Below are 23,425 nucleotides of genomic sequence, written 5' to 3'. Positions count from 1 at the left end.
CCCGGCCGCCCTCAGCCAGGGGTTTCCGCACCCGCTGGCCCGGCCGCTGTTGCTTTGTCACCGCCGCCTGGCCCAGCCTCAGCCTCGGCTTCAGCTCCTGCTCCGCCTGGCCCAGCCTCAGCCTCGGCGTCAGCTCCTGCTCCGCCTGGCCCAGCCTCAGCCTCGGCGTCAGCTCCTGCTCCGCCTGGCCCAGCCTCAGCCTCGGCGTCAGCTCCTGCTCCACCTGGCCCAGCCTCAGCCTCGAGTCAGCTCCTGCTCCGCCTGGCCCAGCCTCAGCCTCGGCGTCAGCTCCTGCTCCGCCTGGCCCAGCCTCTGCCTCGGCGTCAGCTCCTGCTCCACCTGGCCCAGCCTCAGCCTCGAGTCAGCTCCTGCTCCGCCTGGCCCAGCCTCTGCCTCTCGTCAGCCTCGCCTGGTCCCGCGGCTGCCACGCCGTTGCCCAAGCCACGTTTTGGGCGTCATCGCCGGTGGCCGACCACCAGACCTGCTCAGTGGCCGCCGCCGTCTTCCCTCGCGGCCGACCACCGGACCTGCTCAGTGGCCGCCGCCGTCTTCCTCGCGGCCGACCACCAGATCTCCTCCAGCGTCACAACCGGCCACGTGGCCGCCCACCTGAACTGTCGCGTCTCGGCCACCGGCCACGTGGCCGCCCACCAGAACTGTCTCGTCTCGGCCACCGGCCACGTGGCCGCCCACCTGAACTGTCGCGTCTCGGCCACCGGCCACGTGGCCGCCCACCTGAACTGTCTTGGTTTTTCTTTCTTTCGGCCGTCAGGTGCCGGCCTTTGAAGGGGGGGTACTGTCAGGGTTCCTGGGTCGTTGACCCAGTGATTCCAGTTTGTTCATGTTCAGTTTTGTTTGCCACATTCACTTTCTCACTTCCTGTTTTCCGTGCCAGCATACCGCCTGCGTATTGTGTTCCAGTTATTTCCATGTATCATTAGTCAGACTAAGTTCAGCTGTGTACTCACCGTTTCTAATCATTCATCACCCAGCGTGTATTTAAGTCCTCAGTTCCATCCGATCGTTGTCGTGTCATTAATGTTGATGTTGTGTACGCTGTCCGTGTTTCCTATCCAGCCAGCCAGTTCAGTCATTTCAGTTCAGCCAGCGATCTCAGTTCAGTCAGCCCTGCGTTTCATGTTCTGTTTCATCCGTTCATCATAATAAATCACCAGGCTTCACCCACCTGCGAGTCCCGCGTTTGGGTTCCTTCTTCCTCGCCTCCACACAAAACCTGACAGAATGACACGACCCGCTTTTGACCCAGCGGACTCGGACTTTTTGAGCGGCAGGAGACAGCGCTCTCCTTGTGGGCGGAAAAGCTTAAGGAGAGACAGCGACTCTTCGCGGAGCGAGAGCACGTCTTCGAGGGTACTTGCTTGACTCTGGGCGGGCCTCGGAGACGCCCGCGTTCACCCACCTGCTACCTCCCCTGCACCGGAGCATCTGCCGCGGAGAGTGGGCGTTTCGCGCCGCTTCTTGGCGGCTCCCTCTCTCGCGGGTCCGCTCCTCGCTCACCGCGCCACCTGCCTCATTCACGGACCTTCAACCTCGCCATGGCACAGCGGCTCCGCCTCCCACCTCGGCTCAACAGAGGCTCCCCGCGCCAGAGGCTCGGATGTGTACCCGCCCGCTTCCTCTTCCGGAGAAAGCGGCGCACACGCCGCCATAAAATGGACTATTTCCAGCAATTTCGTGGTGAGTTCCAGTGACTGTTTTCCACCCTCATTTGATTCTTCACTTAAAACCAATGATAAACCCATCTCTGATTCATGGGATGTTTCCCTCCTGGAGGATTCTGTGGACTGGGAAGATTTGTTCTGCTCTGCTCCCCCAAAGACTGTAAATAGTGGTGGCAGAAAGACCAGAACAATTCCTGATAAACCCGCCAGCATCACACACCCCATTACTATTTCCACACCCATCACTCAGCCATTTCCTGCCAGCATGGCGGCCCAGATTCGGCCTTCCTCCTCAACTGTTTCACCTTCTCAGGTGAAGACAGTTAAGGCTCAGCCTGTCCCTACAACCCCACCTCAGATGGCTAGGGCTCTGCCAACAACCACTCCTGTTCCATCTCCCAGGACGAGGGCAGCGGTGACCCAGTCTACCTCCACACCCGCTCCTGTTTCTTGGGTGGGGGTGACTGAGGTCCAGCCACCTCCCGTGCCTGTCCCAGCGCCCAGGCTGAGGGCAGCAAGAACCCAGCCTGACCTCCCTAGAGGCGCGGAAGAGCTAGCCTCTCCACCTGTCAGTTCACCTCTTCATCCACCTCCTGATCCAGCCTTTCACGCCCTCGCACTATCCCTGCTTAGGCTAGCTGAGGTGTCCCCTGCTCAGGCACCAGCTTTACTGGCCCAGGCTGTAGCTTTATCACCTTCAGTAATTCAGTCATTAGCTCAGCCATTAGCCACACCAACCCCAGCTCAGTCCTTAGCCTCGCCCACCTCTGTTCATCCCTTAGCATCTCCAGCCCAGTCAGTTCCCTCGCCTGCTGTTCAGCTTCTAGCTCAGTCTCCTGTCCTCCAGTCCCCTGTAGTTCAGTCTCCTCCTGTCCTCCAGTCGCCCCCTGTAGTTCAGTCTCCTCCTGTCCTCCAGTCGCCCCCTGTAGTTCAGTCTCCTCCTGTCCTCCAGTTGCCTCCTGTCGTTCAGTCAGTCCAGTCGCCTCCTGTCCTCCAGTCGCCTCCTGTCGTTCAGTCAGTCCAGTCGCCTCCTGTCGTTCAGTCAGTCCAGTCGCCTCCTGTCCTCCAGTCGCCTCCTGTCGTTCAGTCAGTCCAGTCGCCTCCTGTCCTCCAGTCGCCTCCTGTCTCCCAGTCGCCCGTCCTCCAGTCTGTCCAGTCTGTTGTCCAGTCTTCTGTAGTCCAGTCAGTTCAGTCTGTCATCCATTACCCTATAGTTCAGTCGCCAGTTGCCCAATCTCCTGATCAGTCTCTGGTCCAGTCCCTCATCCACCATCCTGTTCGGTTCCCGGACCTGCAGCCACAGCATCCAGAGCCAGCTGTGAGCTCTCCTGCTCCTCAGCCAGGGGTTTCCGTACCCGCTGGCCCGGCCGCTCCTCAGCCAGGGGTTTCCGCACCCGCTGGCCCGGCCGCTGTTGCTTTGTCACCGCCGCCTGGCCCAGCCTCAGCCTCGGCTTCAGCTCCTGCTCCGCCTGGCCCAGCCTCAGCCTCGGCGTCAGCTCCTGCTCCGCCTGGCCCAGCCTCAGCCTCGGCGTCAGCTCCTGCTCTGCCTGGCCCAGCCTCTGCCTCGGCGTCAGCTCCTGCTCCACCTGGCCCAGCCTCAGCCTCGGAGTCAGCTCCTGCTCCGCCTGGCCCAGCCTCTGCCTCTGCGTCAGCCTCGCCTGGTCCTGCGGCTGCCACGCCGTTGCCCAAGCCACGTTTTGGACGTCATCGCCGGCGTGGCCGACCACCAGACCTGCTCAGTGGCCGCCGCCGTCTTCCTCGCGGCCGACCACCGGACCTGCTCAGTGGCCGCCGCCGTCTTCCTCGCGGCCGACCACCTGATCTCCTCCAGCGTCACAACCGGCCACGTGGCCGCCCACCTGAACTGTCTCGTCTCGGCCACCGCCACGCGTGGCGCCCACCAGAACTGTCTCGTCTCGCCACCGCCACGTGGCGCCCACCTGAACTGTCGCGTCTCGGCCACCGGCCACGTGGCCGCCCACCTGAACTGTCGCGTCTCGGCCACCGGCCACGTGGCCGCCCACCTGAACTGTCTTGGTTTTTCTTTCTTTCGGCCATCAGGTGCCGGCCTTTGAAGGGGGGGTACTGTCAGGGTTCCTGGGTCGTTGACCCAGTGATTCCAGTTTGTTCATGTTCAGTTTTGTTTGCCACATTCACTTTCTCACTTCCTGTTTTCCGTGCCAGCATACCGCCTGCGTATTGTGTTCTAGTTATTTCCATGTATCATTAGTCAGACTAAGTTCAGCTGTGTACTCACCGGTTTCTAATCATTCATCACCCAGCGTGTATTTAAGTCCTCAGTTCCATCCGATCGTTGTCGTGTCATTAATGTTGATGTTGTGTACGCTGTCCGTGTTTCCTATCCAGCCAGCCAGTTCAGTTATTTCAGTTCAACCAGTGATCTCAGTTCAGTCAGCCCTCCGTTTCATGTTCTGTTTCATCCGTTCATCATAATAAATCACCAGGCTTCACCCACCTGCGAGTCCCGCGTTTGGGTTCCTTCTTCCTCGCCTCCACACAAAACCTGACATAAGGGAAGTTAACATACTAATTGACATCCTGAGTTATGCCTACAAGAAGAATACTACAAGAATGATTATTAAAACAGATCATAGGCTGATGGATCAAAATATAATGAATAAAGGATTCATACAGGGTGATACAGGAAGGCAAAATTGGAAAAAGGACTCAACACTGTCTTATTGTAAAAGGACAGGTGTTAAGTGAGCAAAACTCATCCAAAGGATCAAAGAATCTTTATTCCAAAATGGGAGTAATTGAAAGTTTATCTCATAGAGCTGAGGAAGCTCACATCCCAGAGCAGCCTATGGACAGCTAAGACTCTTAATACAGTGAATCACACGTATTTGGACTGTGTGTGTTTGTCTGTTTGTTTGGTAGTTTTTTGTGATTATTTTCACTTTTTTCACACTTTACTAAATATAAGTGGGAGAATGGACTGAGTGAACCAAAGTGAAAAGTTTCGCACTGGAACTCCATAAAGATGAGCTGGTGACAAAAGTTATTTGATGCATTTTTATTTTAAGAATATTGATTGGTTCACTTTCTAGATTTACTGTAACTTGACAAACTGAATATTGATCACTATTACTGTCTCCTGCAGGCAGGGAGCCAGCTGCTCTGTGGATGAGCTAACTGCCTCAGCGTTCCTGACCGTAGAGCTGGATCGCTCACTGGGAGGGAATGCAGTTCAGGTACAACACCAGTGTCAAATAAATATGAGAAGCACTTGTACTGAATGCTTTGTTAATTGTTCGAAATGCACAGTACTGTGCAAAGTCTTGAGCCACTCCTCATTTCTTTATATTTTGCTAGAAAAATAGGAAGTTGGTGCAGTGATTCATTGAAACATGCTAAGAGTATACACTATGTACCTCTTTTAGCCAATACAGACAGGAGCTAACATAATGGCCCTTCTTTTATGCACACTTGTGTAAAAGAATAGTTGAAAATTCCCATAACGTAAAGCTTGTGGAAAGCCTTGCCAGAAGAGTTGGGTGGGTCATATTAAACCCTCTGGATTAAGAAATCACTCAATTTGATATTCGTGTGATGGCAGATGAGCAAATACTTTTGACACTATAGTGTAGATCATTCGTAATGAGCCCAACTGGAATCAGGTGCATAATCAGCAATGGATCACAGATGTGATACCAAAGGAGCAGGAAGCCAGGCAAGCTCTGCCCCTGGAACACATAAGCAGACTTACACATGCACACACACACAGACAGAAAACGGGCAAGTCGACAAGAAACACTTTAAATTGTCCTGTCTTGAACTTTCTTTAACTGGCATGTTAAAAACCAGTTTGCTTCATATGGTTTCAGGTCAGAGTGTCTCAGGGTAAAGAACCCCCACATCTGCTCAGTCTTTTTAAATCTAAACCCCTCATTGTGTATAAGAGCGGCACATCCCGCCTGGGCAATCATCCTCCTCCACCTCCTACGCGACTCTTCCAGGTCAGACGGAACCTGGGTACCATCACCAGGATTGCTGAGGTAAGCAATTTCCTGATTGTCTTTAGTAAAGTAATGATCCGTTTATGCAAAGATGCTGAACTTCTTGTCTGTTTCAGGTTGATGCCAGTGCCGCCAGCCTAAACTCTAATGATGCCTTCTTTCTGAAGACCCCTGATGGGCAGGGATTTCTGTGGATAGGCAAAGGGGCCAGTGAGGAAGAGGAAAAAGGAGCTGAGTACATGAGTAAAGAGCTGAACTGCAGCTGCAAACGCATCACTGAAGGACAAGAACCAGGTCAAGATCAACACTTGGCAAACATATACCAAATGTGTGTATTCATATGATATGCACGCGCAGACACAGGCTCGCATAGGGCTGCATGTTTTCACACAGTATAGATATAAAGTTTTACTTTGAACACTTGTTGCAAAAAGGAAAATCTCCATTCAAAAGAAACCAAATATAAATATGATAGAAAGTGAACATTTTTACCAGCGCTCATGTCTCAGTTTGCAACACGAGGGCTTGGACTTTTCACCTCTGCCAAGGAGGTTGTTTTTACAACCAACCTTCTAGTTAGTGTCCAGCTTATTGATTTGGTTGACCATCTCACAGTAGCAGTAGTCGTAGTTTGTTTGTCAGCTGTTGGTAAGTTTGATCAGTTTCTGTGTGTTTGTGCGTACATGTCATTCTGTCTACAAACATGATAGCTCAAAATGTTTAGAGTGGTAGTAGATTGGGGTAATGTTAACAATCCAATAAATCTGGCTTACATCCACCAAGCTCTTCGAGGTTAACTCCATGATTTATTGATTGAAAACTGACAACAAAGCCATATAACTTGGAAACAGCTATTTGATTGGTCTTAGGCTGAGTTCACACAATACACTGTGAGATTCTCAGTGCCAAAGATTCCAAATTGCAGCACTGGGCTGTTAGATCAGAGCACTGTGATGCAGCACACAGGTGTGCCGTGATAAATGATCAGGTGTGCAGTGGAAAATTATCTAGTTCCACCTGATTAGTAGTCTAAACAATCAGCATGAGTGACGGGCAGAACAATTACATTCTCTTCCACTAGAGGGCAGTACAACTACCTGCTCTAATTAAATGGGTTGCCAACTGCCAGTAAAACAGAAGAAGATGAAGAAGGAATTACATAATAATCATGCTGTGAGTGAGACAACTCAGTGTTAAACTGGAGGAAACTCCGACCCAGATGAAGGCATGAGTAGGAGTCAGAAGAAAGCAAAAAAGGTATACTGGGGCAACCTGAGCTAATTCCACTATACCTGGTGCACAGGGAAAATGATCAATATGCTTTTTGTGCCATTTTTGTTTGGCGTGTGCCGTGTGATTTTTCTAATGTGAAATATGTGCCGTGGCTCCACAAGGTTGGGAAACACTGGATGACACCCTAAGTTAAACTAGTTAATCTTCTATTTGCATGTTTTTAAAAAGCAAATAGCCAAACTCCCAAAGGGCAACTGGAAGCTCAGATCATCTGTGTCAGCAATAATAGCTCAGAGGGAAATCTGTAAACTGAGAATAAAACTGTCCTCGACATACAAACAAGAGCATTGAGACAGAGACACCTTGATTTTCTCAGGAATCCCCCAAAATGCACCAGATTATCCTGAAAACTGTTAATAACATGTCATTCTAGTGTTTACACTGTCTCATGGTCTCATCGCCACATTTGAACATTTCCAGCAAAAAGAACTGGTTAAAAGCAAGGGCCATGTATTAAAAAGAACATCATGTGGAATTAATGAACCGTTTCCCAATGAAATCAACCATGTGGCTCTTCTGAATGGAGCTCATTGGAATAAAAAAATATTATTAAAAAGCATATTTAGATACAGCATATTATCAGTTGGATTTACCCAAAGGTAGCACAAAACTCTTGGATAAAATTAGAACATGCAGAGTGTAATGATAAACCTTCAGAACTTCCCTTGATTACAGCTTTAATGCCACAGCTGCTCAAAAAACCCATTCATCTTCTCCACCTTGCCAGGCTGATGAAAAACCCTTGAAATCACAAACTCCCAAATAGAATCCAGCAGGTTTTCTCCAAAATGGCACCACTCAGACTTTCAGATCAACAGAGCATTTCTTTACTTTACAGCATGGGCGAAAGAAGGAATCACACACCTCTTTTAAGATAATAAACTCATGTCAGGTACTAATTTGTTTCAAAGCTTTGGACAAGACAAGAAAAATGTTCTTTAACATCAACTTAATATCAAATACATTTCCTATCCTTCACAGCCCTTTACAACCAACCACATGTGAAAGAGATTACAACAATTTCTCCAAAAAACAAAACTATTCTCTTAAAATTATATTAATTAATTTCATTCACAAATTCAATATCTCTACTCATCCCCAAATGGGAAAAAGACCTTCCACTTTCTTTGAAACCTGATTTCTGGACAAATTCTCATTGACTAAAAAAAAAACCATTTTTAAACTCATTCCATACAAAATCCTACACAGAACCCATATATTACACAACACATGTTAAATAAAATGGGTTCATGGGTTTCTCTGATTCTGCGATTTGTACTCGGTGTACTCAAAACACCACAGACACTCCTTTTGTCAGTGCTTCTTTCTCCACAACTACCTCAGTCCTCCAGCTCCTGTCCAAGCAAACTAAATAGAGAGGATGAACGTGTTCCTTGCTCACACCTGCCTGTGAACTCACTGGACTACTCCTCCCCTGCAGCTGAGCCACAAACCACACCCCACTGCCACAAACACTCCTTCTCCCACTTAGGCTGGGGAGCCGTCTTACCCAGTGTTGCCAACTTAGCGACTTTGTCGCTATATTTAGCGAGTTTTCAGACCCGCTAGCGACTTTTTTTCTTTAAAAAGTCGCTAAAAAAGACGTGAAAGCACATACCGCTTTTACTCTCAACAAGCAGCGGGTGCTGCAACGCAGTCAGTTCTTCTTTTACTCTTTTACTCTTATGCTGTTTTGTGGATCACAAGGTTTAAAACTACTTATAAACACACACACACAAAGTAACTCCACCAGAGTGCCTATTTCGGTCACTTTTGCGGTCCAAGCCCGGGTAAAGGAGCAGGGTTGGAATTGTGACATTAAAAAAACAATAATTGCTAAAAGAAATTTAATTTGTAGTTCTAAATAAACTCTAAATGCATTTAGGACGTTTTTTACTCACTTTATGTCTCTTCCACGATGTCATTTCTCTCTCCAACAACATAGGTTACAATTATATTAGCATGAACAATTATGCAAATTAGGTGATGACGTCATTTAGCGACTTCTAGCGACTTTTAGGACAACCAATAGCGATTTTCCTTACTGAGGAGTTGGCAACACTGGTCTTACCTGCTGGGACAAAACGGCCTCAGCTCGAGGCTTTAGGATGAAGGGGAGGGGTAAAGTTAGAGGTGTCTTGCAGGGGACCAGATCTGGGGCACACTTTCAGGTGAAGTTGGTCAAGAGTCCGGTCAGCTCTGCAAAGACTGGCATGAACCAGCAGTAATAACCAGCAAGTCTCAAGAACCTTACTGCCTTACTCCCTGTTTTTTGGTCTTGGGATGCCTCCCCAAATACTCTAATTCCCTCCATCCAACCACACACTTCTTAAGACTGGCTGCGAGCCCCACCTGTTTCATTGACACCAGCACTGTGGCCACCCCGTGCAAATGCACCACCAAGGAGTCACTGCTGACCCTATATAGAGCATGTGGCTGCAGCACCTGGTCCGTGAGACGCCGAAGTGTGCCTGGGGTTCCTAGCAAGTCAGATGGAACTGTGACAAATTGGTACAACCCATACGAAGTCAAATGCCGTGTTTTCCTTAGACTCTGGAGACGAGGATATCTGCCAGTAGCCCTAGTTTAAATCCAGCGTCACCAGCTCGTCCTTCCCAGTGTCACCATCAGACGATGACTCACGTCATCTGTCGTGAGCACAAGTCATTAAAACCTGGCCAATCAGTTTCCAAAATATTGGGCTACATGAGGCATGAGCTAATCACAGCCTTGACTTCATGCTTTTTGACCTTATACTTAATATTAACGGGTATGTTGGGATATCTCACATTGCTCACTTGGTGTTGGCTCTTTCTGTGGTATCATTGTCTGGAGTATCACTTCCTGTTCCTGTTACAGTGTACAGTGGCGTTTTTTTTTTGTAGATTATCTATGTACAATGGATTTAAAAAAAAACCTGAAAAAAATATAGATAACATCCAATTTCATAGTGTAATCTTCACATGCTTTAACCAAAGCATACTCTCTGTTGATTCACCCGCTAATTATATTCACAGTATTCACTCACTGCGTCCTTAGGTATTCACTAGCTTAGCTTAGCTCTCTAGCAGCATGGCCTCTTCACCTGTCCCTGCTGCACTTTCCTGCTCAGTGTGTCAGATGTTTAGTTACTCTTTGGCCTCCTTTAGTAATAACAATACTTGTAATAAATGTAGCCTGTTTGCAGCTCGGCCAGTATCACTGAATTGGAGACTCGGCTTAACTCCCTTGAAAAAGCTAGCTAGTAGCTAGCCAGGCACCTGTAGCTGCTGCAGCTCAAAGTAGCGTAACTTCCGTTAGCGCTGCAAATTCCGTAAAATTGGGGGTTTTTTTAATCGCAAACTAGCTTAAGTATATTCTTACTGTTTTAAAGAAAAAACAATAATAGATAAAAAGAAAAATTATGATTCACAAGAATTCAATAAAAATGGTACAACAGGTAGAGCAGGTCATCTACTACTTGGAAGGATGGTGGTTTGACTCCTGGCTGCTCCAGTCTACATGCCACATATCGTTGGGCAAGATACTACTCCAAGTTGCTCTCTGATGCATCCAGCGAAGTATGAATGTGTGTGAATGTTAGATAGAAGGCACTTGCATAGAAAAAAGTACATTATACATTTTTAATTTTGGAAAAGTTGTGATTAGTGTGGTAAGTTTTGGACCTCCTTCCTCAGCTACAGCCAGCCAAGCATCCCCTATATGAATGTTTGAATGGCTTCATATGTATACTTGAATGTGATTATACGAGCTTCTGAGATGTCACTTTGTATTTTGTCTTGCAGCTAATTTCTGGGCTGAATTAGGAGGGAAGGAGGAGTACCAGACATCAGAGAGGCTGGAGAGTCAGTCTATGACTCATCCTCCTCGACTCTTTGGATGTTCCAACAAGACTGGCAGGTTCACAGTAAGTTTTTGACATGTGTCATTTTCCCCTAATGAAGGAATCCATTTGTTACTTTTTTCCAGCATGTTATTTATTCTGTTTTTATTGTATTAGGTTATGTGCTTAACAAATTTATTAGACCACTCATCATAAAAACAAGAAAACATTTATTTTAGAAATCTGTCAAAAACCTGAAATTATATTACTTATCAGGCTAATGACATTTTGTTTTGTTTGGATTAATTTCGCCACAGTTTCTCACAGATGTAACAAACGAAGTTGGAGAGACAGTTTTCTTTGCTTACTATGGCAATCCAGTCATTCGTAGGCTACGTTCACACTGCAGGTAAAAGCGCATCAAATCCGACTTTTCTGACCCTATGCGACCCATATCCGATCATGGTATGACAGTGTGAACGGCACAAATCCAATGTTTTCAAATCCGATCTGGGTCACTTTCGTATGTGGTACTGAATCCGATACGTATCTGATGTGTTAGAAAGCGACTGCTGTTTGAACGGTCATGTCGCATTAAATCCGTCTTTTACGTCACTGACACAAGACAGACGCCAATTACCAGCGTCGGAGAAGACATCGCGAACACTTCCAGTGTAGATGTCAGTGAAACTGTTGGGAAGACAACGTTGGAGAAACGTGAACATTTTATTTGTACTGTATAATCTGCAGATTCTGACAGAAATCTGCAACTATCCTTTGAAGCACCGCTCCTCTAAAACAGCAATTAGGATAATTAATTATTAATTAGGCCATATGTAAATAACAAAATAACTTTATAACTTAAAGCAAAACTGGGAAACGTAAAGTCCGAAGTCTTTATATTAAGGGCCATCAGTCAAACAATATTGTTTGCTCTGGGTCTAAACAGAGCGCGTTGTGTGTGATGTCTTCTTTTGCGCATGCGGGACGCTTTGAGCGTTCACACTAGAGCGCGTTTGCTGTCGCATTTTATGTGTAGTGTGAACAAGCAGACAAAAAAATCGGATTTGATCAAAAATCGGAATTGAGCCTTAAGACCTGCAGTGTGAACGTAGCCTAAGTTGGAGGCTCATATTTGAACTATTTATGGGTCATGATTAGTGCCTCTGTGCTGTCTTTCTGTCCAGCTTTGTCCAGCCACTGGTAGCACTTCTGGATGTCAGTCACCTGTGTTAAATAGGGCCTTGACAACATAAGACCCTAATCATGTATAGCTGCTTCACCAGTAATTATGTGGTATTATATTTTATGGTCAGACAATCAGCACATTTGGTGTAGTGTATTTAAACAAATTGTAAGACCCGGATATCATTCAACAATCCTCTATATAATAGTTTTTAAATGCAGCCTTTATAACACAGGTTGCAGTTATTCACAGCACTTCAGTTACCTGTTACATTCCCCATGTGGTCAGGTGGAACAGCTGTGCTATAACACATTCCTGTGTCATTAAAACATACATTCTGAGCTTCCATGGTAATCCTCATTCAACTTTTGTCACATTTTGCTAAACACTGATCACTGAAATGTAGCTGAGTTTAAATGTTATTGTATGCAGATTGAGGAGGTTCCAGGAGATTTCACACAGGAAGACTTAGCTGAAGATGACGTAATGCTGCTGGATGTTTGGGACCAGGTACACTCAACTGTAGGACACAATAGACATCTTAGGATACACTGAACAACCCCTCACACACTCTTCTGTTGTAGGTGTTTGTCTGGATCGGAAAGGATGCAAACGAGGTGGAGAGGGCTGAATCTCTCAAATCTGGTGAGCTTTTACAATTTTGACTTTAGTCAGAATTTTATTAGGTAGCATTAGAGCTGCCACGATTAGTCGACTAGTCACGATTACGTCGACTATCAAAATCGTCGACGACTGATTTAATAGTCGACGCGTCGTTTGAAGCTTTGTAAGATCACAAAAGACGCAGGAATAAGTAGTAGGATTTAAAAGTGTAATAACGGACTGAAACAGAAGATGGCAGCAGTGCATGTAAAGGATGCCAGCTGCCGTTAAACCCCGAAGAAGAAGAAGCTGTGTCCCAGAATTCATAGTGCGGCCCAGCGCAGTTGTCAACAATGGCGGCAGCTAGTTAGTTTTAATATTACTCTTATTATTCTTTCTGGGTCACAAAATAAACGTTTAACATATTTTCAAGCTGTAAGTTTTACGTCCAATCGATGCATGATCTGATTAGTCGACTAATCGCAAAAATAATCGGTGACTAGTCGACTATCAAAATAATCGTTTGTGGCAGCTCTAGGTAGCATGAGACAAACTATACTATAGTAATCCATAGGATGAACCCAAACAATTCAAAGATCTTTGATTAATAAAGATACTATTTGAACCCATTCTGAAATGCAATAGCTAACAGCTAATTGGAACCTTTAATTATATTGTTTTTTTAGATTTTTATCTACAACAAACTTTTGTTTGAGGTTCCTGTCTGTGACTCACTGTCTCCTCTGCAGCCAAACAGTACATTGAGACTGACCCAGGGGGGCGTGACAAGCTGACTCCTGTGGTGGTGGTGAAACAAGGCCATGAACCCCCCAACTTCACAGGCTGGTTCCTGGCCTGGGACCCTTCCTACTGGGACTCTATCACCAGGAGCGTGAGGTCTCTGAATGTTTAAAACATTCACATGATAAATCAACAGAACACAGAAATATTATCATCTTTATAATCAGCACAATTTAAATATATATCTACATGTGTACTGTCGGTGGTAGATTTCTTCCCTAAAGTTTGTATTAAAATCCTTTAATGAGAACAGTCCTGTATTCACTGCACGTTAAGCTGCTTTCTCATACCAGCTGAAACAACTCAGCTTAGACTGAGCAGAGCTAGTTAAGTCATTGTAACTTCCAGTTTTTGTAAAAGCTTGCTTTGATAGTAATCAGTAATTAAAGGTTTTTATGGCATGCATAATGTTATAAGTGTTTATGAAGTCTTTGCCAGCTGAGGAGCAGGGTTTCAGCTCGTCCCTGTTAGTACTCTTATTGCAGCATTTTGGATTAACTGAAGGCTACTGGGTCATCTTCTCACATTACAATAGTTCAGTAGTCCAGAGCATTATTCTGTGGTAGGATGTTCCTGATTTTGACAATATTGTGCAGCTGAAACAAAGCGTGTCAACTTCAGAGCTACATAATAAAAGTAGATAATCAAATGTTGGCAAGTTCCTGCATTCTGTTCTTCTTTGGTCTGTTTTAACACATCCACAGTGCAGGCAGTAATACATAATGGTTTACAACTCCTGATGCATCATCATCTGCCAAGACACTGGGAAGTTTTCTTTGCCATTTGTTTTTTATATTGGGCCTTCTGAATTCCCTTAAACCTACAAAATCAACAGTATTTAAAAAATGCAAATGCATTGCTCTGAATATGTGTATTGGCTCTGTGGTTGCAAGATGTGTACTGGGTAGCTTTATATTTACTGTGTGAATGAGAGTCATTCATTTCCTGTGAATTGTTACCACTTCTTACAACAGTTGAAACAGAAGAGTGGCAGACTCTGTGTATTCAGTTTTCTAGTTCCTCCATCCATATATGCAAGTATGTGAGTCATAGTCTGAATGATACAATTTCACCACCAGAGGGTGAACACGAGGCCTGGTGTAGATGTTTGTATGCCCTCCAATGAATTTTACTTTTCCAAGCACCTATGCCTGTAATAATATAATTAAAAATATGTAATAAACAATATTTGGCCACAGCATTCATACTGATCCAAAAGCACGTATAATCTCAACCTCATCCACAGAGCAGAGTTGCTCATTTAATTCATCATGGGCTGGAGTCAGTATGATAAAAATTAAAATAAGCAATGTAGTAGTTTCTTTGATTTTTAAATTGTATACGTGGGGGTTAGCACTGCTTCACAGCAAGAAGGTCCTACTGCGCGAATCCACCATCTGTCTGGGTCCTTTCTGTGTGAAGTTTTTATGTTTTCACCCGGGTCCAGGTTACTTCTCTCCGGGTACTCCCGCTTCCTCCCATAATCCAAAGACATGCGGTTAGAAGGATTATGTTAATTCGTAATTGCCCAGAGGTGTGAATGTGAGCATGAATGGTCGTCTGCCTCCCTCCGTTTAGCTCCGCGGAAGACTAGCGACCTGTCCATGTGTATCCCATCTATCTAATGTATTTATTTCAGGTTAGAACACACAGTGGCCTAAATTATGTTGAAGGGTTTACTTCAACATAATTTAGGCCACTGTGTGTTCTAACCTGAAAAACTGGCCTTCTTCCAAAATAAATAAATAAATAGATACATAAAGAAATACCTTTCGACTAAGGCGTGCTCTTTGATAACGGGCTTAATTGCACAGTCCCGGGTTTGACTGTAACCAAGAAGTGAGTCGCTAAATAAATAACTTGGAAAAATTGAGGTTCATGACAATTAGACTATAAATTGCATGGAATGAATCCCGTGTAACTCTTAAATAGTACAAACATTTAATATCACTAGTATCAATTACTATTACTAATATTACTATTATCCTATAAATTACTGTTTTGAAGAATTTTCCAGTGGTGGGCGTACAACACGAGGGAAATGGTGTAAATAGGCCACTGACGCTGAACTCTCAGCTCTTGTATGATTACAAGAATATAGACCAGGATAATGCATTATGGGGAAACCTAAAGTTATATGATTTCCTATTTCAAAACCTTCCAAACAACAGCACCCTTTTGCATCGGTACGTTTAATGAGCCCTTCCCTTTTACGTGATTTGCTTCGAAGCCTGCTTAAGTCAACCCAACCAAATATGCCGGCTATGCTTTTATTTTGAAAAGCGAAAGCGGAAATCGTGGTGTTTATTCTAGTAGGCTTAGCGCCGCTGCGGAATGGAGAGGTAGTAGTAGTTGTAGGCGTCTGAGGAGGTGAACGCGGTGGGTTACCGAACCTGTGGACGCACTGCCAGCTGTGATGGGTTAACATCGTTTGTCGAGGTACGTTATTTACGCTGCTACTGTGACGGATCTATTCTTCTGTAGAAAACAGCGATAACAGCCGGAAAATCATATCTAACCCCAGAGACAGCTCAAATTAATTTCCCCTGAATGAAGCAAATTACGTTGATGCCCGCCTGCTTTGTCATGTAACGCAAACGTGTATAAAAGGCCCAAAGCGCTAAGGCTGCTTTTTCCAACACTTGTTGGCTTTACAAGCTGGAGTCGAGCCAGGTCTGCTGTAACACAGGACCTACAGCATTGCACGCCAGACTCCATTTGGATATCTCACAAACTGACGCCGCTCCTCGGATAACAAGCTAAAGGTATTCACAGTATTTGATATAAATAGAGATGTTTCATCAATCTTTATTTGCCATATTTCAGTTCGGGCTAACTCTTAATACTAGGTTTTAATGAAACGCGTACTTGGTGGCACATCACTTGTCACCATCTCCGTGTGTCTACCTCTGTGAGCAGGGCGGGAGCGGCCGCTGCAAACCAGGCATAAAGTCATAAAAACGCAGTTTTCTTGTCGTCGGAAATGTGTTCATCAGTGACCTCATGGGAGCCGAATTCTTCAGGACATGTCGGTTTGTTAGTAACGAAAGATTTATTTAAATTTATAGATTAGAAACGGTCCTTTCAGCATAAAGAAGTCGGTTGCCAAGCAACACATTTTTTTAAAGCTACATGTCAGTGTGCTCAGCAGTTTAAGGGAAAAAAAGCCTGGTTTTGATCTGTTCATGGAGGTGACGGCTGGATTTGGGGGAAATTTAAAAAATCTCTCGCCCCCGTTGTTTACCGAGTAACACCTTGAAGTGCGATCCACCCTGCTGTTTTATTCCGAATTCAGTCCTCAGTGTCAGGATAATGTAAGGGTGTGTGGGTTTATTCACTTCTTGGGTGTTTGTGCCTTTGTAAAGTAACAGAGTGCTGTGTGTTTGCATGCCTTGACTCATGCATTTCTCCTCTACACTCTAGCTTTTGCTGCAGTTCTTTCACAAGATCAACCTTGGGAATATTTAGTGGCAACTTCTTTCGGTCCGTGTGCCAAGATGGGAAACGGACTGTCGGATCATCGCTCCCTGCTCCCCTGCCTCCCCTGCTTTCAGGCTTTTCACATTGTCATTCTAGGACTGGACTGTGCCGGCAAGACCACTGTACTGTATCGCCTGCGTTTCAATGAGTTTGTGAACACTGTCCCGACCAAGGGATTTAACACAGAGAAGATCAAAGTGTCTCTTGGAGGCAGCCGTCGGACTGCATCTTTCCACTTCTGGGATGTAGGTGGCCAGGAGAAGCTGCGGCCTCTGTGGCGCTCGTATACGCGCTGTGCTGATGGCATTGTGTTTGTGGTGGACTCGGTGGATGCTGAGCGCATCGAGGAAGCCAAGGCAGAGTTGCACAAAATCACACGGCTGGCAGAGAACCAGGGTGTGCCGGTCCTTGTGGTGGCTAACAAACAGGACCTGCGGAATTCTCTTAGTTTGGCTGAGATGGAGAGCATGTTGTCTCTAGGTGAGCTCAGCACTGCCACACCCTGGCACCTTCAGCCTGCTTGTGCCATTATCGGCGAGGGGCTGCAGGAGGGACTGGAGAAGCTCCATGCCATGATCATGAAGAGGAGAAAGGCGCTCCGGCAGCAAAAGAGGAAGAGATGATGTGTTAGTAGTGGAACTACAAAGTATGAGCAGAATCTAAAGCTGCACAAGTACTATTGTGAGCTGAATGCAACACAGTGATACCCATTCTGTCAGTTGCCCCCTTTTGGCTGGCTCTGTTCCTTCAACTGAAATGGCTTAAAGTCAGCCAGTGCTCCCACTGAGGACAGTGCAATGTATTTTGAATGCAAACAGTCATTCTAAAGTTAGTACAGCAATACGCCACGCCGAACTCTCAAAGAAGGACAAAAAGCTTTTGTCGTGTTTATTTGTTGAAACATACGCTGTACCAACTCAAAAACAATCAAATAAGTCTTTTCATGTATATTCCACCAAAGCTCTAAAAGTTAACATGAAGTTGATAATGACTCACTAAGTAAAGAATCACTAGTGACTCCTAGAAACAGCGTCACGTGTCAAAGTCGCTACAGTTGAATAGAAGCTATTTTTCAAGGGTGCGCCTGTGTTCCTGCTGACATGTCTCGATGACATGACAAGCCAAGAGTACAGTTACACTACATGATTTTCAATCTTCTGGTTACTGTTTAAACATAACAGTAACCAGTTTCTTCACTTGACAGTAGTGTCAAAAGACCAAAACATGACTCACATGAGTTGTTTTCTTTCTTTCTGAGGCTGCTAGGCTTCCTTGCTTTTAATAGTTCAATCAACTACACCAAAAAAGTGCTTTATATACTCTCTGATATTAGTTTATATCATAAAATGTAGTCAATAATTGACGATAGCTTCAGTGCTCAAATATTTAAAGCTAACAACTATAACTACTGTCATAAAAAACATTTTGGAGCTTCGAAAACCACAGTGAGAAGTCAGAGTCACACTTGGAGTAAGATGACAATCAATCAGCATTATACTTTTTGATATGCAAGTGTCATCTGCATTGCTGCTAAGATGTTAGTTTTCAGGTCACCATCCACATTTCTTCATTTATTAAGTTGTTCAGGGTCATGTCTCCTTTGTTGCAGAACATAGACTGGACCCACATGCTTTACTTGCACTGTTGTAACGTCTAAGCCTGTCCTGTGATTCCTGTGCCACTGTCAGTGCTGCTAACATTAGATAAAAACTGTGATGTTAGACGTCATCTGAGAATTTATTTTCATGTTCAGTGAGTAGTGATTGTTTTTTTTTTTTGTTACTTCCTTTCATGTTTGGAATTTTTGTTGTAAGGCATTAATAATAAATTTTTAAAAAGTAATGCTCAAGTACTTCTTTGAACATCAATTAACATGATCAGAATGGAAGCTTTTATGTAACTGTCAAACTGCTGTTCACAGTGCAATGAGATAAAAGGGTGAGCAGCTCTTACTGATTAAGTTAAGGATTCACACCCACATATTGCATATGTCTTAGTGCTATGAACGTGAGCTTGTTCTGTTATTCAAAGGTAGCCTAACAAGGCTTTACAAATTTACAATTTGGTAACTTTGTGGGGGAAAAAAGAAACCAACTCGGTGTAATTGGCTCCAGCTGCACCGCATGTGCTGTTGAAGGTAAACATGTTATTGTGTGTCCTTGTTTGTAAGCAAATGGGTTGTGTAGCACCAAACTACAGGACTGCATACTACATCCAAAGTTGGGGTGCCCATGGATGACCATGATGGAAAATTATTTGCTATAAAACACGACTTTGATTCCACTTCTTCAAAGGAAGGGAACTGTACATCATGCGTTTAGTTATACTAATAAAAGTACATTTGCACATCTGTTGGTTAAACAGGGACGTTAAAAAGTGTTTTCCCCCTTCCTAATTTTTATTTTTTTGGCATGTTTGTCAAACAAATATTTCACACAAAGATGTCCCGAGTAAATGCAAAATGTACTGTTAAGTGATTATTTAATTTATTGAGGCTGGTAGGCTTACTTGCTTTTATTCGTTATTAAGGGGAAAGGTTACCAAAGCCAACATGCACTGTGTGAAAAAATATTAGCCTCCTAAACCTAATAACTGGTTGTGCCAGCTTTGGGAACAGGAACTGCGATCAAGCATTTGAAATAATGTAATGAGTCTTTGAAACTATTGTGAAGGAATTTTGGCCCACTCATCTTTACAGAAGTTTTCAGTTGAGCCGTGTTTGAGGATTGTCGAGCATGAACTGCTTTTCATGGTCATTCCAGAGCATCTGGATCAGTTTTAAGGTCGAACTTTGACAAGGCCATTTCAAAACATCCAAAACCTTAATTTTGATTTTCTTTGTACCATTTTGAGGTGGACTTGTTGGTTTCTTTTGGATCACTGTCCTGCTGAATAACCCGAGTGCACTTAAGCTTCAGGGCATGAACTGAGCTGGATTTTCTTGTAGAGAGCTAAATTCATTGTTCCATCAATTACAGTAAGTTGGCTAGTTCCTGAAACAGCAAAGCACCCCCAGATCATCACACCACCAACATGGTATCTGACTTTTTTGTCACCCACTCCTTTGTGGATAATGGCTCTCACCATGGTTCAATGAAGTCCCAAAGACTCTACTTTCCAGACTGATAGATGTCAGTGACTCTGCTTCTAAACTGTTCTTGAGTGTCTTTAGCTCGAGGGCATGATGTCTTTTGCTTTTTGGGATCTTTTAGCTACTTCACTTAATCAGACTTTGTGATTTCTTCATTCAACAGGTCTAGCATATATATCACTAGTATAGCTAGTAAAATTAGACTCAGCAGTTCATTCACGATTTAATACGGGGCGGCAATTACTTTTTGCACACAGGGCCGAACAGATTCAGACAGCTTTTTTGCCTTAATAAATTAAATAATTTACTAACTAATATTGTATTAACTTTGGATATCTTGTGACAAATATATATTTACATAAGTGTGACAAATATGTAAAATAAGAAGTCAGGAAGGGTTCAAATACTTTTAAATAAAAGTATAAGTAAAATAGAAAGTTACTCTCTGAGGCACACGAAAGTCCTAAATATCTGTCACGATAATCTGAAAGTGTTTTTATCTGAACTACGTGCTGGATGAACACAAAATTGGCCATTTAGAAATGATTAGTTGGCAGCTTGCAGAAATGGTCCTGCTATCTCTTCACTCAGTATTAAATGGTTGGTCGGGTGGGGTCTTGTCGGCAGGCAGCCAGACTCTTCTCAGGAAACCGAAGCAAGGAAGGGAGTGGTTCCTCTTACATTATCACCATATCCTGTTCTCAGCTCTGAAAACTGCAGTTTACACCGTTCACAGTTGGAGCTGACTGAGAATCAGATTAGAAGTCCACACAGCTTTCAAACGTCCCACCTCAACCCTGCACCCCTCTCTGCTGCTGAATATACACCCTAAAATGGATGGCCATGCTTTTAAAGTCTTTTTTTCTCAGCTGTATAAAAGACTGGAGGAATGGCTATGAAATATATACAGCTAGCCACTGGTGTTGCTACTGTGCTATGTGGTCTGGTAATCTGACCCCGAGTTAGCTCAAATTCACATTAGCTGACCTGAAGTGATTCAAAACACTGTAATGGTTTTTCTATACTCGGAGACCAGTATGCCCTCAGTAACAGTCATCATCCAGTGTCCTTAGTAGGCAGCCGACTGGAGTAGATACAAGTAGAAAAGTGGTGGAGTCTCTCTCAACCTCATTTTGACCTCATGTCTAAACACACACATAGAACCTGATAGAGAAGCTGCAGCCAACAGTGTGTCTTCACTAATCCATCATTAATTAAACTCTAGGAGAAGCCCAGGACTGGTATGATTATATAGAAAAAAATAACACCTAAAACCCCTTCAGTAGTGTTTACTGCCAGCAGGTCACCCTCCAGCCAAAGGGAAAAGGCAGAGTCTTAACCTGGCACGCCGCTCTACTTTGTGTAATGGAAAATACACAGGGGTGCTGGGCAGATAGCCATCCTGCTGTGGAGGAAGGAAACTGCAGATGCATGAATGACAGCCTACCGACTGTGTTTAAAGTGGACATGAAACACTGCATGTATAAAGGCTCATTTACACCATGGAGCCCTGCTCTAAAAAAACTGTCATAGACTTAACACTGTGAAGCTGGAGTTAAGAAAGAAGTATTTAGAACATGTTTGACACCACCAAGTGCCAGCAGAAGAACATGACACAATATGATATGATATGTGTCTTATATAACCAAAGATTATGGCATTAATACATTAATGCAGTTACTCTTCATGTAGATTCAAGTTTACACAGCCCACCATTGATTGCAAGTTTTTAAAACTCATCTATTCTCCTAGTTTACATACTTTGAGTGTTTGTGTTCTTTTCGGTCAGTAGTAGTGTTTGCCTCAGAACTCTATCATACATGCCATTTTTGTTTCTTTCATATTGTGAAATCAGGCAAGTGAGGCCGGGAGTTCTGTAGCTGTTGTTCAGAGTCCTAGATAAGTCGTCAATGCCCTCTTTGAGGAATTTTGGTAGGTTTAACAATGTTTCCAGTTTCCTCTATTTATAGATAATGGCTTTGGGTATGATTTTACTCCACTGCCAGTGTGTTCGGGATCATTGGCATGCTGAATAATTAAGCTGTTTCCAGTCAAATGACTTCAAGATGGTACTGCGTGATATCTGACTGTACTCAGCACAGAAACAGCTTTAGTGTTATATAGTATATTTTACATTTATATTTATTATTGCATTTTGCACCAAGGGAGTGGCACTCCAATTTTGTTGTACCCTGTACAATGACAATAAAGGCTATTCTATTCTATTCTATTCTATTCTATTCTAGTGAAGGTTACAAATGATCTTCTTATGGCCTCTGACAGTGGACTCATCTCTGTGCTTGTCCTGCTAGACCTCAGTGCAGCGTTCGATACTGTTGACCATAATATCCTATTAGAGCGATTAGAACATGCTGTAGGTGTTACAGGTACAGGTTAAACTGCAGGAATGTCTTAAAGACATAAAGACCTGGATGGCCGCTAACTTTCTGCTTCTTAATTCAGATAAAACTGAGGTTATTGTACTCGGCCCTGAAAATCTTAGAAATATGGTATCTAAGCAGATTCTTACTCTGGATGGCATTACCTTGGCCTCCAGTAATGCTGTGAGGAACCTTGGAGTCATTTTTGACCAGGACATGTCCTTCAATGCACATATTAAACAAATATGTAAGACTGCTTTCTTCCATTTGTGCAACATCTCTAAAATTAGAAATATCCTGTCTCAGAGTGATGCTGAAAAACTAGTTCATGCAGTCAGCTGAGACTGAAGAAGTCACTTGGATGAGTGACGAAACGTTTCTCCCACAAAACGCTACGTCCAGATGAACAGATTCAACTTTTGGAGAAGTTCATGCATTTATTACTTCCAGGCTGGACTACTGTAATTCATTATTATCAGGATGTCCTAAAAACTCCCTGAAAAGCCTTCAGTTAATCCAAAATGCTGCAGCAAGAGTCCTGACAGGGACTAGAAAGAGAGAGCATATTTCTCCTGTTTTGGCTTCCCTTCATTGGCTTCCTGTTAAATCCAGAATTGAATTCAAAATCCTGCTCCTCACATACAAGGTCTTAAATAATCAGACCCCATCTTATCTTAATGACCTTGTAGTACCATATCACCCTATTAGAGCACTTCGCTCTCACACTGCAGGCCTACTTGTTGTTCCTAGAGTATTTAAAAGTAGAATGGGAGGCAGAGCCTTCAGTTTTCAGGCCCCTCTTCTGTGGAACCAGCTTCCAGTTTGGATTCAGGAGACAGACACTATCTCTACTTTCAAGATTAGGCTTCAAACACTCCTTTTTGCTAAAGCATATAGTTAGGGCTGGACCAGGTGACCCTGAATCCTCCCTTAGTTATGCTGCAATAGACGTAGGCTGCTGGGGATTCCCATGATGCATTGAGTTTTTCCTTTCCAGTCACCTTTCTCACTCACTATGTGTTAATAGACCTCTCTGCATCGAATCATATCTGTTATTAATCTCTGTCTCTCTGCCACAGCATGTCTTTATCCTGTTTTCCTTCTC

General features: G+C 44.2%; 2 protein-coding genes across 3 annotated transcripts in view; both read left to right on the top strand.

Annotated features, from left to right (window-relative positions):
• Positions 1-14,021, top strand: part of scin (scinderin) — a 40,796-nt gene extending 26,775 nt beyond the window's left edge. The window contains exons 10-16 of the mRNA XM_031754101.1: positions 4,807-4,897; positions 5,531-5,701; positions 5,779-5,956; positions 10,741-10,862; positions 12,397-12,474; positions 12,549-12,609; positions 13,317-14,021. Of these exons, the coding sequence (XP_031609961.1) occupies positions 4,807-4,897; positions 5,531-5,701; positions 5,779-5,956; positions 10,741-10,862; positions 12,397-12,474; positions 12,549-12,609; positions 13,317-13,480 (865 nt within the window). The 3' untranslated portion in view covers positions 13,481-14,021. The remainder of the gene's footprint in view (positions 1-4,806; positions 4,898-5,530; positions 5,702-5,778; positions 5,957-10,740; positions 10,863-12,396; positions 12,475-12,548; positions 12,610-13,316) is intronic.
• A 1,630-nt stretch (positions 14,022-15,651) lies between these two features.
• On the top strand, positions 15,652-18,695 carry arl4ab (ADP-ribosylation factor-like 4ab). 2 transcript variants are annotated; one of them, XM_031754107.2, is made up of 2 exons: positions 15,652-15,807; positions 16,792-18,693. In XM_031754107.2, the coding sequence occupies exon 2, from the start codon at positions 16,866-16,868 to the stop codon at positions 17,469-17,471; it is 606 nt and encodes a 201-aa protein (XP_031609967.1). In that variant the 5' UTR covers positions 15,652-15,807; positions 16,792-16,865; the 3' UTR covers positions 17,472-18,693. The 2 variants fall into 2 exon arrangements, with proteins under 2 accessions (XP_031609967.1, XP_039462083.1); XM_039606149.1 differs by lacking the exon at positions 15,652-15,807 and adding an exon at positions 15,823-16,133 and having other exon boundaries at positions 16,792-18,695.
• The last annotated feature ends 4,730 nt before the right edge of the window (positions 18,696-23,425 follow it).

Source organism: Oreochromis aureus, linkage group 22, assembly GCF_013358895.1.
Source record: "Oreochromis aureus strain Israel breed Guangdong linkage group 22, ZZ_aureus, whole genome shotgun sequence".
In the NCBI taxonomy this organism is placed as follows: domain Eukaryota; kingdom Metazoa; phylum Chordata; class Actinopteri; order Cichliformes; family Cichlidae; genus Oreochromis; species Oreochromis aureus.
Note: the sequence above shows the minus strand (reverse complement) of the source record. Positions and strands in the feature narration are given on the sequence as shown.

Excerpts from the sequence above, each read along its gene's own strand:
- arl4ab (XM_039606149.1), top strand. The coding sequence starts at position 16,866 with ATGGGAAACGGACTGTCGGATCATCGCTCCCTGCTCCCCTGCCTCCCC.